This window comes from Pinus tabuliformis, chromosome X (assembly GCF_031772625.1).
Source record: "Pinus tabuliformis cultivar Carrire ecotype Pingquan chromosome X, CPIR1, whole genome shotgun sequence".
NCBI classification, from domain to species: Eukaryota; Viridiplantae; Streptophyta; class Pinopsida; order Pinales; family Pinaceae; genus Pinus; species Pinus tabuliformis.
Window position 1 is genome coordinate 1,606,798,906 of NC_142308.1, and position 15,045 is coordinate 1,606,813,950.

The 15,045-nt window shown below is 36.2% G+C and overlaps 1 protein-coding gene across 2 annotated transcripts; it reads right to left on the reverse strand.

Moving 5' to 3' along the window:
- Positions 1-5,869: 5,869 nt before the first annotated feature.
- On the reverse strand, positions 5,870-9,052 carry LOC149146189 (profilin-1-like). 2 transcript variants are annotated; one of them, XM_089453227.1, is made up of 3 exons: positions 8,683-9,052; positions 7,267-7,404; positions 5,870-6,246 (listed from the first exon to the last, which is right to left on the reverse strand). In XM_089453227.1, exons 1-3 carry the CDS (start codon positions 8,806-8,808, stop codon positions 6,112-6,114), a joined length of 399 nt encoding a protein of 132 aa, XP_089309353.1. In that variant the 5' UTR covers positions 8,809-9,052; the 3' UTR covers positions 5,870-6,111. The 2 variants fall into 2 exon arrangements, with proteins under 2 accessions (XP_089309353.1, XP_089309354.1); XM_089453228.1 differs by lacking the exon at positions 8,683-9,052 and adding an exon at positions 8,226-8,277 and having other exon boundaries at positions 7,267-7,442.
- Positions 9,053-15,045: the final 5,993 nt, after the last annotated feature.

Here is a 15,045-nt window from a genome sequence, read left to right on the forward strand (position 1 = left end):
GGTAATATCAACTAACAAAATATTATTTATCCCTTTCAAAAGACGTAAAACTGATTTTCGATTTTCGAATAATTCATAATTTATAGATGCATTTATCAAATTTTTATCGTACGAGATGCAAAACGTGAATGATGGTTGATAAAGGTGGTCGAACTGATTTTCCCTTAAATTATGAGTAGTTTTGATTAATTAATGATTTTCCCTTAAATTATATATGAGTAGTTTTGATTAATTAATAATTTGCAAAACGTGAATGATGGTTGATAAAGTAAATATTATTATTTATCCCTTTCAAAAGGCGGTCGAACTGATTTTCCATCAAATTATATATGAGTAGCTAAATATTATTATTTATCAAAGGCGGTCGAACTGGTTTTCCATCAAATTATATACGAGTAGTTTTGATTAATTCATCATTTATAGATTTTTTTTTAGCGTAACAGTGATTATAGATAGATTTCGACCAGTTTTTATGATGTTCCATCAAATTATATGAGTTTTGATAATTCATAATTTATGGAATTTTATAGAGTTTTGATTAATTCATAATTTATAGATTTTTTAGCATAACATGGCAGTTTTGATAATTCATAATTTATGGAATTTTATAGAGTTTTGATTAATTCATAATTTATAGATTTTTTAGCATAACATGGCAGTGTTATAGATTCAATTTTTGATAATGTTCTATTAAATTATATGAGTTTTGATTAATTCATAATTTATAGATTTTTAAGAGTTTTGATCAATTCATCATTTATAGATTTTTTATTCAGTTTTTGATGATGTTCCATTAAATTATATATGAGTTTTGATTAATTCATAATTTATACATTTTTATGAGTTTTGATTAATTCATAATTCATAGATTTTTTTAGCATAACAGTGATAGTGTTATAGATTTGGATCAATTTTTGATGATCTTGAATCTATTCCACCATCAAAAACATGATTCAAACACTGCTATTGTGAATTTTTTTTCGCTGGATTCCAACCACTTTGCAAAAAACATGAATACTGATTACAAATGAAAACATGAATGCTGATTACGAAAATTTGTATTTATCATTATGCAAAAAAGAATTTTTTAAGAATAAAAAAATACTAAAAGTATTAAATTATTTAAAATTACAGAATTTTAATGATTTAAAAAACAAACAAACAAACACCACTGATATTAAAAACAATTTAACACAGAATCTTCCATAAAACAAACTACTAGCAAAAACAACACCCACGGATATAAAAGCCCAATACAATTTGACGAAGATTTTTTTACAAGAATATTCTTGAAAAGATTCTTTGCCAAGGATATTATATGCAAAAAGACACATCTCAACAGTGCGTGGAGATTTTTCGGCCGCAGACCAAAGATACCAACTCCGGTGTTCCACATGTCCATAGGTGCCGCGAACGATATCGATCATAAGGAAAAACAAAATGTGAAAATCAATCCCGGCCAAAGAATGAATGGACGTCATTCTCCACCTAGACATTTCCTCTTAAAATGATCAATACTATTCCACCAATAATCCAAATTCCCAACAAAAACAGGGAAAGGCGGCTACTATATTTACAGAGCGTTTTAATACAGGCCCAGGATTTTGAGTTTTATTACAAGGCCTAACATTTGTTTTCGCCTGCGAAAGGAAACGCATAATTTTGTTTCCTATTTTTGAAATAGGAACAAAGTTCCATTTTGTGTATGCAGAATACATTCAAACAAGTAAAGGTAATTTTATTCATCAAAAGAGGACAAAGTTACTCTTACATTTTGTATGGGTTGTGCAGAACGCATTCAAACAAGGCAACCAAGAACCCCAAAGAGTCAACCAAAAACCCGAAAACATAAGAGGGGGCCGCAGCGGCAGGGAGCTGCCAGACCCCTGACAGACGAAACCCTAAAAAGAGCCAAGCGCCCGAGCCCGCCGTGGAGAGAGCCATTGTCCAGGGTCTAATTTTTTACTGTAGCATTTCGTTCAATAAAGGACAAGGTCATCCATCATAAGGATAATCTACAAAGGACAAGGTCATCCATCATATGGATAATCGATGGCCGAATAATCGTGATATTTTCACTACCATCCCATTGTTATCTTGAAGATCCGCAATAGCATTTTCTTCAATCAAGGACAAGGCCATCCACCATATGGATAATCTATTGGCCGCCAATCGTGCCATTTTCACTCGCATCTCATTGTTGTCTTTCCAGATCCGCAATTTGCATTCATGTGAATTAAAAATACGATAGTTTATTCGTATATATTATATCTAATATAGATTTAAATTACCTTTAAAATTGATTTTATATTTTTCATTTCAAAATCAATTTCAATTTTTTATTACTTTATAATATTACTTAAAATAAACCTAACTTTCCTAACATCTCTGTAGATCACCACTCTCAACCAGAAATATCATATATCTATTAAATATTTTTTAAAAATTTAAATCACCTCACACCAGAAATCACCACTCTCAACCAGAAATGTCATATATCTATTTAAATATTTTTTAAAAAATTTAAATCACCTCACACCAGAATGGTTATAGCCCATTTAAATATTAAAATGTCATATATCTATTTAAATATTTTTTTTAAATTTGAATCACCTCTCACACCAGAAAGGTTATAGCCCATTTAAATATTAAAATGTCATATATCTATTTAAATATTTTTTAAAAAATTTAAATCACCTCTCACACCAGAAAGGTTATAGCCCATTTAAATATTAAAAGAAAAAAATTAATTCTCATTGCCCCATTAATGAGGGGCTGCGACATAAAAGTATTGTCATTCGTCAGATTATATATTTGCCATAATCCAGGGGTGGCATATACTGCATAATCCAGCTGTGGCATATACTGCAGCCTAGCATTAATAGGTCAATGACCCAAGATATAAGCCATCCCGGGTAGCATATACTGCAGCCAGCATTAATAGTTCAATGGCCCAGGATATAAGCCTATTGGCATATATTGCAGCATTAATAGTTCAATGGAACATTAATAGTTCAGTAGCCCAGGATATAAGCCCATTGGCATATATACTATTGGCATATACTGCAGCATTATTAGTTCAATTGAGCATTAATAGGTTCAGTGGCCCAGGATACAAGCCCATTGGCATATATACTGCAGCCCAGAAATTAATAGGTCAATGGCCAAGAATAGGCCTTGCCAGCCCGCCATGCCATAGGCCCATCAAAAAATTCAATTGATCCGTACAATGAAATGTATCTTCTGTTTCGAATGTGAAAACAATCATCATGGCATGAAAACCATTGTCAACCGTAATTTAATTTTAAAAAGAATATGAAAGAAATCTCTTTGACAATTTCGACACTCAAACTCCACTCAAAAGGGTGGGTTCTAGCATATTTCATGCGTCACGTGTCACACAACATTCCACACGCTGGTTGGTGGTACTAAGCTGAGGCATCTTCTGTTTTCAATGTGAAAGCAATCATCATGGGATGAAAACCATTGTCACCAATGACTTAATGTCATAAAAAATCACCCAATGATTTAATTTACTCAAAAAGGTGGGTCTAGCATATTTCATGCGTCACGTCTCACACAACATTCCACACGCTGGTTGGTGGTACTAAGCTGAGGCATCTTCTGTTTTGAATGTGAAAGCAATCATTATGGGATGGAAACCATTGTCACCACAGACTTAATGTCATAAAAAAATCACCCAATGATTTAATTTAGAAAAAAAAAAACCTCTTCCGACAATTTCCAGATTCAAACTCCACTCAATATGTGGGTCTAACATATTTCATGCACCAGACATCTCACACAACATTGACGAGCTGGTCGGTGGTACTAAGCTGGTGCAATTACTTGAGGGTCTAACATATTTCATGCACCAGACATCTCACACAACATTGACGAGCTGGTCGGTGGTACTAAGCTGGTGCAATTACTTGAGGAACACAACATTGCACGAGCTGGTTGGTGGTACTAAGCTGGTGCAATTACTTGAGGAACAAGAGCAAGCATTCAACATTCATCCTTTAAAAGATTACTGAAATTAAATTAAAAAAAAAAGCCTCTTCCGACAATTTCCAGACTCAAACTCCACTCAATATGTGGGTCTAACATATTTCATGCACCAGACATCTCACACAACATTGACGAGCTGGTTGGTGGTACTAAGCTGGTGCAATTACTTGAGGAACACAACATTGCACGAGCTGGTTGGTGGTACTAAGCTGGTGCAATTACTTGAGGAACAAGAGCAAGCATTCAACATTCATCCTTTTACAGATTACTGAAATCAAATTTTGCATCCATGGGTAAAAAAAATAAAAATAAAATACCATCCATATTCATTGATACCTTTTTGTACCTTTTTGTAGTACTTTAAAGATGATAAGCCTGGGTTCCAGCAGCTTATTCACATAAGCATTATACATCTATACCTTTTTGTAGTACTTTAAAGATGATAAGCATGGGTTCCAGCAGCTTATTCACATAAGCATTATACATCTATTACAATAGGCATCAAATCCAACATGATCTACTAGGTTCCCAAATATCTCAACTCTGTCATCGCCACTTCTCAATAATAAATGAGTTAAATGTTATTCCATTACTTTACCAAACAGAGAAGAAAATAAATAGCAGAGGATTATTCATCAGAAAACTCCATTAGTAGCTTCAAAACAGCACAACCCAACTCTATCTACAATCCAACTTTAAACCCAAAATTTCATATACAATTGATCAACAACATTTCCATGTAACAATTTCAAGATTAAGAGGGATCAAATCTCTTTTCATATAGATCTGATTTGTCATTTTTATTTTTATTTCATGTAACAATTTGATGAACATTTCCAAGTAGCAATTTCAAGATATAGAGATTCACTTCAAATGTTGTAACTAACCTAAATCCATCTTAACTCTGAAGTTACTAGCCTAAATCCATCTTAACTCAGAATCTACCAAGAATTAACTCTAAATCTACTTGTCATTTTTAATTTTTTTTCATGTAACAATTTGATGAACATTTCCATGTAACAATTTCAAGATATAGAGATTCACTTCAAATGTTGTAACTAACCTAAATCCATCTTAACTCTGAAGTAACTAGCTTAAATCCATCTCAACTCAGAATCTACCAAGAATTAACTCTAAATCTACCCAAGATTAAGAGCAATCAAATCTCTTTTTATATATAGATCTACGATGATTTGTCATTTTATTTTTTTATAAGATTATTTTTATTTTTATAAGTTAAATTGTTTACATTACTCTTTTTATATTAGATCCACCCTCATTTGTCATTTTTATTTGTATGGCGTTAAATTGTTTACATTTACTGGGCTATTTGTATGGAGTTAAATTGTTTACATTTACTGGGCTGGAATAAAGCGCCTCTCAGCACAACTATTTGTCATTTTTATTTGTATGGCGTTAAATTGTTTACATTTACTGGGCTATTTGTATGGAGTTAAATTGTTTACATTTACTGGGCTGGAATAAAGCGCCTCTCAGCACAACTATTTGTATGGAGTTAAATTGTTTACATTTATTGGGCTGGAATAAAGCGCCTCTCAGCACAACCATTAAATTTGACAGAAAGAGCCATGAAACTTCTATCGCATTTCAAATGGCATTTGATGGCCAATGAACCCGAGTATTTCTATAAATAGCTACTTCATCAAAGCTATATAAAGAGTGCCACTAAAGCATTTAAGCACATTTCAGAAATGATAAAATGTCCACACATTATCAGTGCAAGCTCAATACTGGAGCAATGTCAAAGAAATATCCATTTAATGCCGTACAACACGAATTAAACAAGAAGCTGTTGGCATAATCAAAACGAAGCAAAAAGGCTACACAACAAAAAGAATGACACATTCTAATATATCACTTCAAATTCAGAAACCTCAACGCGAGGAGAAACGTACAGGAGTTACTGATGAAGCACCTCGTCATTGTTTTACACACCAGATAGGCTCTCTACAGAATATGCATATATATTCCATTACTTAATGACTAGGATTAGGCAGAATTACCAACATCTAAAAAACAGGAAGAACTTAAATTGGCACAACGCCCCATACAACATTATAACTAGGGACTAACTGGGAATTAGATGCCCTGGTCAATAAGATAGTCACCAAGCCTCTCCACAATCATATTACATTCGCCTGGAGTCACCGGTTCATCATAAAGGCCAAAGATAAGTGCACATGTTGTCTTCTTAATGGTGACACCTGCAGATCCCTGCACACAGATCATAGTAGTAAGAATAATATCAACAATGCACACCATCTTGTTGACGCATGATAAAACCAAAATAAATCACCAGTAGTTCATTAACTGTCCCAATAGAACAAACAACTAAAAGAAAAGACCTGCATTCTATCGGTATGAGAATTAATCTAACATGAAATTGCATTTAGCACTTGCATAAGAACAGGTAACTGCAACCTATCGATATGCTAGCTACTATAACATGAAATTGCACTAAGCACTTCAATAACTGAAACTGAGAACCTAAAAGTAGCCCTGACAATAAAACATTTCATCCTTTTATGGCTAGGGTGCTTGGATAGTTGTCGACCAGGGACTAGCAAAGCTTTAAGACTTCAGCAGCCAGGTCTATTGGGTGGTGCTCTGGTGTTATAAAAAATGGTTGCCTCTGAATACGCCCTAGTTAATGGGATTACAATTGTTCAAAGCCAAATTAGCTAATTAGATAAAAATTGTTAAAAGCAGAATAGACAACTTAGGTTTGAACAGGAATAGGCATTTGTCATAACCATATAGACTCTCTTGGGATGGGGGCTGAATAAGACACACTGCCAATCTTTGCCCATCTAAAAAGGAATAGTCTATTATATCAGCATGGTGTCTATTGGCTCTGCCTCGGGTTGTTGAGAATAGAGGTTAGCATCTCCACTAGGGTTAAAATCTCACTTGGGACATGTTCAGCATGGCAAAATAAAATATAAAATTTGATGCATTCGTGAAAAAATGTAACAAAAAATGCATTCACAAAGACAAAAGGGGTATACCATACTCCAAGAAAGTTAAATGCTATTTATGCTATTTAAAGTGTTACAATTTGATCAAAACAGATAAGCATACAACCATATTTCTATACAAGCTGAACAGTTTCATTTGACATGCACTAATCACATACAATGTCCAGGCATTTATTTCTAGAAAGACTTCAATTAGACCTTCATAATAACATGAGAATCCTGTTAAGATAAATATACTGAAGAACCATTTTCTTACTTTCTTCCCCCTGATGACAGCTCCAGGTTCACCTTGGATGACCATATACTTTGTTCCTCCAATATACAGGCCAGTTGGTGCAAGGGATCCAGGCTCCGCAAAATCATTCACTATGGCCGTCACTTCCTCAGGCTTGATCTGCAGATGCAAGTTACCACTAAGTTGAATCCAATGATCTGGTGACAAAAATTAACAATTTCCAAAAACATACAATTCGTAATTAATATGCTAGAATTACATATAAAATGGTATCAGAAGACGAATTCCATCCACATCCAGGAAGATTCTTATAAAAAAATGATACCTACACATACATAAGGAGAAAATGATACCTACACATAAGGAGAGCATCTATATATTTTGTGCAAAAATAGGTGCCTTTATATTTGCATAAGAATGGCTACTATGTGTAAATACATATGCGCATGCATTCAAATGGATATGTGGATGTCTCACTTTTGCATGGAAGTGTCTGCCTTTCTATGTCGGCACCGATACATACAAGGATGCGGATAAGTACTTGTGTTTTTGCTTACACAGGAATGCATAATGTACATTCCAGCATACGTATATATGCGTAGGCGTAGACTTTCATAGCACACACTACATTCTAATTTAACTTCGATTAAATTTGGTTATCAATTTTAATACAAGCAAATAAATACCCACTGTTCAGGCAGACTTTAAAGGACGTTAAAAATAAAACAGAAACATATATACCTAAATGCAAACACACAATCACAGATGCATATACAAACACATGTAAATAATGTCATGAGACACATGACTGCAGTGTATGTCTATAGGTATACAACAAAACACATCTATATTTATAGATGCAGATAAATTTTGGTTGAGATGTAGGTATGCAGTTATCATATGTGCCCTTGCCTCTCCCTCTCTAGATATGGATAGATGATTCATATACCAAATAGACAAAGATAGCCGAAAATACATACCTTGGGAACGAAGATTACTGTCTCCTTCCTTGTGCATAAAACAGATGTGTAGTGTATGGGCTCATATGAAGAACAAGGAAAAAGGGAAAGATCTACTCAATCGGGGACATCCGATATTATCGAAAGAACCTATATATGCCCTGAATGCATATGCAAAGTGATTCATACTTATCTATACAGATATGCCGTTTGCTTCCTTGCGGATCGAACAACAATCAAAAGCACTTACAGGTAGAACCAGACATACAGATATACAATTGGGCAATATATCTGTTTGTCAATCCAATGCAATACATATACAGGTATCATAGAGATCATCCAGAAAAGACACTTAAATCCAAAATTAAAGCCGACCCAGACCGTATACACAGTCAGAGATCTAAACCCAAGAATAAAATTTCCAACAGAAAGACAAACTTTCTGAAAATCAAAACCCTAAAGAGAAAATGAGGGTTACCGCTGGGAAGCTATCGCTCTGAGCCCAAACGCTGCCATCCTGCCCAATAATGGCCGCCGCTGTGAGCCGATTTCCCCGCCCGATCTCGCACATGAGATGGTCATCGACGTAAGTCTGCCACGACATTTTCACTTCTCCAAAAATTCAGCAAGATCCCACAAAGGCAAGGCCGACCAAATCCGAGACAAAAGAAAAAAGAAAATCAGACTGAAGATCGCCCAGGAAAACTGATAACTTGCAGCAAATTACAGCGAGGAACGCACGCGATCGAATCCAGTACCACCGAGAAAAATACAGAAACAATAACTAACCATACAGAAAGCTAGAGCTCCTCTGAGCACATGAAAAGGGTGATGCGGGGTTGGGATTTAATAACTTTAGAATGGCTCTGTTGGAATCCGCTCCATAATATTTAATAGATTTGAATCCGGGCTTCGGTTCCGCATGGTCACATAAAGTGTTGGGGTTAAAATAAAATGTTAATGGGTCTAAAGTCGCATTCGGTCGGTCGGTTGGTCGGTCGGTAAATTATTATTTATTTTTTTAACTTCAAGAGAGGACCCCAGCTTTCGTTGGGGATATCATTGGAATATACCGGTCATCCTCCATCCCGCTTCATTGGTTAAGGATTTGATTAACTTTAAGATTTATTAGTGCAAGAGGATTATATTGTTTTGTTCTAGTTTATTATTTGCATTTAAGGTTAAGCATAAGCTCTTTCTAGGTAAAAAGTACTATTGTAATTAGGTATACTAAGTTCCAATAGGTATACTAAGTTCGTTTGTTGTATGAAGTTAAAGTAAAGTTGAGTTAAATGTTTGATATTACAATGTTTTCCCTTAGCTTTAATTATAATGGAGTATAAAGGATATGATAGGGTGTTGAAAGTGTTTGAATTTATAGTAAGATTTGAAATTATTTAAAGTGTATGGGTTAAAAAGTTTGTACTTTTTATTTTTATTTTTTTTTAAATTAGTTATTAGCATAGGATTTTAAGAAATTGGATAAGAGTGAAAGTTTATTTTATTATAAATTATGAATTATTTTAAGTGGTGTTGTTTTCTTTAAATAATGATGATGAGTTGGATCGTTTTTGAAAATAGTAGCGAGTTATGATTATTTTCTCACTTTCATTTTCCCGTTGCAGTAGAAGAACCTCGACACACCTACAACCAAACACTCACCAGGCACACTCACTTGCTTTTTGAAGGCACATATGCATTCCTCTCTCTTGCTGACAATTAGATCCAAGAAAAACCTTTAAGAAGACGGTAATAAGGTCGTATTCCGAATGGGGCTCTTATCTCAAACGGTGTGAATTCTAATTGGGACAGCATATCGGGGAGACCCCATTGAATGTTGGCAGGTCCAGCATTGTCAACATTTCCAGCACTAGAAGGAGGGCAACCAGATTTTTATGGCTAATAACTCCAACCACCCTCATCATACTTCTTTCGGTCAAGGCAACAATATTCCCATCACCTCCCCTACTCATATTCCTGAAGTTGGTGGATCTTCTCAGCCCGGTCTTGGACAAACTTGTGAAATCTCTTACGAACATATCTGAGTTATCTTGCCTATAACCCGTTGACTTTCAAAGGCTATTGGATTGATCCCTAGAGTACATAGTCTTCCTTATTTCCCAAGGAAGAACGCAACCAGTCTAGTAAACAATTGAATTGTAATATGTTTTTTCCACCTTTAAAAAGAGTCAAAGATTGAATTATTTTATATTAGTTTGCCTATTATTTACATATAAAATCAATATTAGACAATTTTGTCTAATAAGTTCTCTCATGTCCACCACTTCTTCCCCATAAATATAATCTAAGTTGGAGATATGATAGTGCCCACATATTCGTTGTCTATTCAATTCCTCTTCATAGTGGTGTCACAACTTTATATTTCACCCCTTTATATATTTAATTACTTGTGAACGGATTGATTTTTCAGTGCCACACTTACTTCAAGCAAGGTGTTGATAAATGATTATTGAGTATATTCAGATAATAGTGTGAATGATAATCATGGTTAACAACACATGTTTTGTTGGGGAGGCAGGAGCGGGAGGGGCAATTTATTGCCCCTGCGAAAAAATAAAGATCAAATACACATGGGGTTTGGGTATATCCACTAATAACTAGGTTGAATCTCTAGCTTTGTGGTTGGGCCTGAAGCTAGTCATTGACAAAGGTATTCATCAGATAATCGTCTCGGGAGATTCGATGTTAAACATCCAAAATTTCCATAAAAAAAAAGAATCAAGAGATCGATACTTGCCTCCTCTAGACCAAAGAATAAGAGAACAAATTCAAAAGTTTGACTCTATTTACTTCTATCATATTAGAAGGGAATACAACACAGTTGCAGATGAGCAAGCAAATATTGGAGCTAGTTATGAACAAGGTGATTTATTAATTAATCAAGGAGATAATATTTATTTGTGTTTATCGTGATAGATAAACGAGAGGAGCAATGTGGGATGGGATTCATCAAACATTGGAGAACGAGAGAAATAGGGAGGGACCCGAGGCATGAACGGGCATTAATGAATGGAATGGTCTTGAATATAATGAATATAGTGAAGCGACGACTCTCGGGAGTAGAAATGAAGACAAGTAGATTGCATTGGGGAATAATGGTGATGGAATTTGTCATCACAAGGGACATCTGTAATTACCTCCCACGTGGCTTAGCATTGAAATATGCCATCTCACATGCCTGTTCCTTAATCTATAGGAGGAGGAATAAATGTGTCAAGGCAACAACTTAGAGAATGGAAAGTTTGCAGTGTAATAGCACCGCAGAATGAATGAGCAGCTTTGCCATTAAATGTGATACAATGAAGACAGAGTATGAATTTGGTAAGTCAACTCGCTATAAATGGAGAGTAGTTGTTGAGGATTTGCATCGAGTTTCCATTAAAATTCGTTTGAGAGCGAAAATCGCATCCCCTAATGAGGTTAGTGAAGAGCAGCTAGAAGAGGTCCAGGATGCAGCATCGTTGGAGGAGAAGCTAGCCAAAGTGGAGCGTATCAGGGTGCAATTGATGGAGGAGGCGAGATCCCACTTCTCGTTGTTGTTGCATAAAATTGAGTCGATGAAAGATGATGTGGAAAGGTTGAGGCTCACGGTGGAAAACGTGGCTATGAAATTTTATAACCTCTCGGCCAGGGTGGAAGGAATTGAATTTACAGTGGAAGCGACGGTGGTGGGGGTTCTAAAAGAGGTCTTCGGCTTGTAGAACCCTTCACCCCTTGTTAAGGATAATGCAGGTGATCCTGAGTTACTAGCGGCAGTAGAGGACCCAATGCAGGAAGTGACGATGGATGACAATATCATGGCAAATGGAGAACCACCAAGAATGTAGTTTATTTCAACCTTTTTTTATAAATGTATAACACCCTCCTCCCACATCTACTCAAGTAATTGGCCAACAGGGGTAAACATGTGACGAAGAGTTATTATGATATGATTAAACTCCCTATATGTCAGTTAAGGAAGTGGAACTGACGGAACATAGCAACACATACCTTCTGGTCCTACTACAGAACCCCCAGAAGCCATCCAAACCTTCCAGTTGACTACCTTTTGATTGCATTAATCCCCCAGTCGCTCCCATGACATGGGCATGAGTGTGGCTGGTACCCTTCATTTTCTCTCACAGCATGGGTATGCCTGCGACTAGGGACTTTCCCAACCAGTTTTATGCTTGCGACTCTGAATTCTGTGCCACTTTTTTAGGCCCAAGGCTCAAGTAATTGCCTAGAAATCCATGACACTTCCAGAAATGAAAGATAATATTGGAACAATGATACAAATTTAATTACTTGAACAAGGACTTGACTGGACCCTTACTAGCCATGACAGGCATTTCATCAAACATGTCACAAATATGCATTCTACAGGTTTAAACAACATATATGAGCATAGGGGTCTCATACTTATCTGAGAATCACTAAGAAGCATTGATGCCTCATCACAATAATTGCATTACCCTCTATTAAGTCACATATTTATTGTACATTCAGTGATTAACAAAAACATGATATCTATGAGTATACATAAAAAGAAGTGGCCTTGAAAATAGACCGTAGTGCTCGTCGCCCTGATTCCAACAGTGTGAACGACATTCCAATCCGAGTTTGTATGCTCAAGTTATAGTTGGTCAAAGTTATGGTCAAACTTGGCCAAGTGACAGTCTTAATGAGGCAACAATTTGGCAGCGTCCAAGCGCATGAAATCCAACCACCGGAATGGGCGAATTTGTCGCCTACTTAATTTGTTAAGTGACCCTTATTTTTCAATGGGAAAATTTGATCTATTTATATATAAAAAGTAAAAAAATACAAATTAGGGGTGGCGGGCTGCCATCCTCGCCACCCACGCCAACAATCATTTATTATATATGTTAAAAATATATATGTGTGTGTGTGTGACTCGGACCCTGCCTAACGGCCTTATGCCTACCACCATATATAATGGGATGGTGTCGATGGGGAGCCGGCGGGGGTTGAACCCACCCAGCCCACGTGGGTCAGCCCCCAACGGGCGGCCCCAAAACAATATAACACCGCAATTGTTGCTATATATGACCGCCCAAAGGATAACTACTAGCGTTAAAAATCCGCTTTAAAAAAAAACATGTGCCATATTTGGGGGGGAAGGGTTTGAACCCTGTTCGCCCCCCTACTGAATCCACCAACCTTACTATTAGGCCAACGACACGTTCCTTGTCAAGTATGCCTGCCCAAGTATATAAGAACTCATTTCAATTGCTTAACAAGACCGGCGGAGGGCGCGGAACCAGGAGCGGTCAAGAGGTGTGGAACCCTGACTGAGGGAATCTTGGAGATTCCAAAAAGATTCTCTTAGAGGGCCAGAGGTGCCAATGTCAGAATTGGACAAGTTTATAGTCTATTTTGCATGTTTTCGCCAGGAATCCAACCATGCAGTACTTTTCTCCAGCTGAGGTATCCATTTTCAGGCCATCATCCGGATTGGAGGTATAAGGGTCATTTTTGTAAAAGTTTCTTGTAATTGATTTCTTTGATGCCACTTAATGAAAGAAGGCATCCCCACTTTTGAGCAAGGCCCGGAGCTATAGCCCACATTGGGTGAACTCCGTAATTAAACTGTTGAGTCTTTTATCCCATGCTTGCTTTATGATTTCCACTTCTTTTTCATGTGGTTAAAGTTACTTGGTTAATATGCTCTTTTATATGCAATTCTAAATGCATCCTTGAAGTTAAAAGATTTGGATCAAGTTTGGTATCAGAGTAGGTATTATTGATATGAGTTGCATGAGTTAATGCTAACCAGTAACAAGCTCCAAAGATGTGAAGGAAAACTTAAAACCTTTGAACCCGAAGCAAGGCGTGCACCACAAAGACGAAACATGGCATATGAGGAAGCTCGATTGGAGGAAAAGTGAAATTATCGCAAGATCTTCTTCATCATGGTAGAAAAAATTGACAAGTTGTTTGCAGAATATGAGAAGACAATCAAGCTTGAGAAGAAGGAACCATATGATCATGCCTTGGTAAATCATGAAGGTGGAGGAGAAGATCCTTATCCCTCTCCATCCTCCAGTGAAAGTTCATCTTCTTCCTCTTCGCGTCATTCTAATAGGAATCAGAAAAGTGCATCTAAAGAGCCCTTTTTCAAGTTGGATGTCAAATTTGATTTACATGTATTTAGTGGAGAATCTAATGCATAAAAGTTAGATAATTTGACAATACATGTTGAAGTGTATTACCACATACAACAAATCAAAGAGGATGAAGCCAAGTTCCAGCTAACATCCCTTCGATTGAGTGGCATCGCTCTCATCTGGTGGGAAGTCAAGCTGCAACAAGGTGGTAAGAGTAGTCATAAACTTATTTCATCTTGGTTTGAGTTCATTTTTTCTTTAGGAAGACAATTTTATCCATTGGGTTATAGACATAAGGTCATGATGGAATGGCAACATTTGAAACAAAGAAAATGTCAAATTGTTCAAAATTTTACAGAAGAGTTTAGAAAATAAGCATTAACATTAAATGTTCCACTAGACACTTATGAGACGTTGATGAAATATACTGGATATTTTCATAGTTATTTGCATCATTCATTATTATTATTTGAACCTAAGTCTCTTAATGAAGCTAGTGTGAAGGTTGTACATCTTGAAAGTAGGGAGAAACATAAGCAAGATGACTGCCCGAAGAGGGCAACAACAACTATGAGAAGAGAAGCAAGGCCCTCTTGCACTCATTGTGAGAAAGAAGGGCATGATGAGGAGAATTGCTAGAAACTGCATCCAGAATTGAGGCCTAAGAGGAACAATAGAAAAAAGAAGCAAAAGACAGTTACAACTATGCA

Excerpts from the sequence above, each read along its gene's own strand:
- LOC149146189 (XM_089453227.1), bottom strand. The coding sequence starts at position 8,808 with ATGTCGTGGCAGACTTACGTCGATGACCATCTCATGTGCGAGATCGGG. Across the intron at positions 7,405-8,682 it reads AGAGCGATAGCTTCCCAGCG|ATCAAGCCTGAGGAAGTGAC; the intron begins GTAACCCTCATT and ends TTGCATCTGCAG. Across the intron at positions 6,247-7,266 it reads CTGTCATCAGGGGGAAGAAA|GGATCTGCAGGTGTCACCAT; the intron begins GTAAGAAAATGG and ends ATCTGTGTGCAG.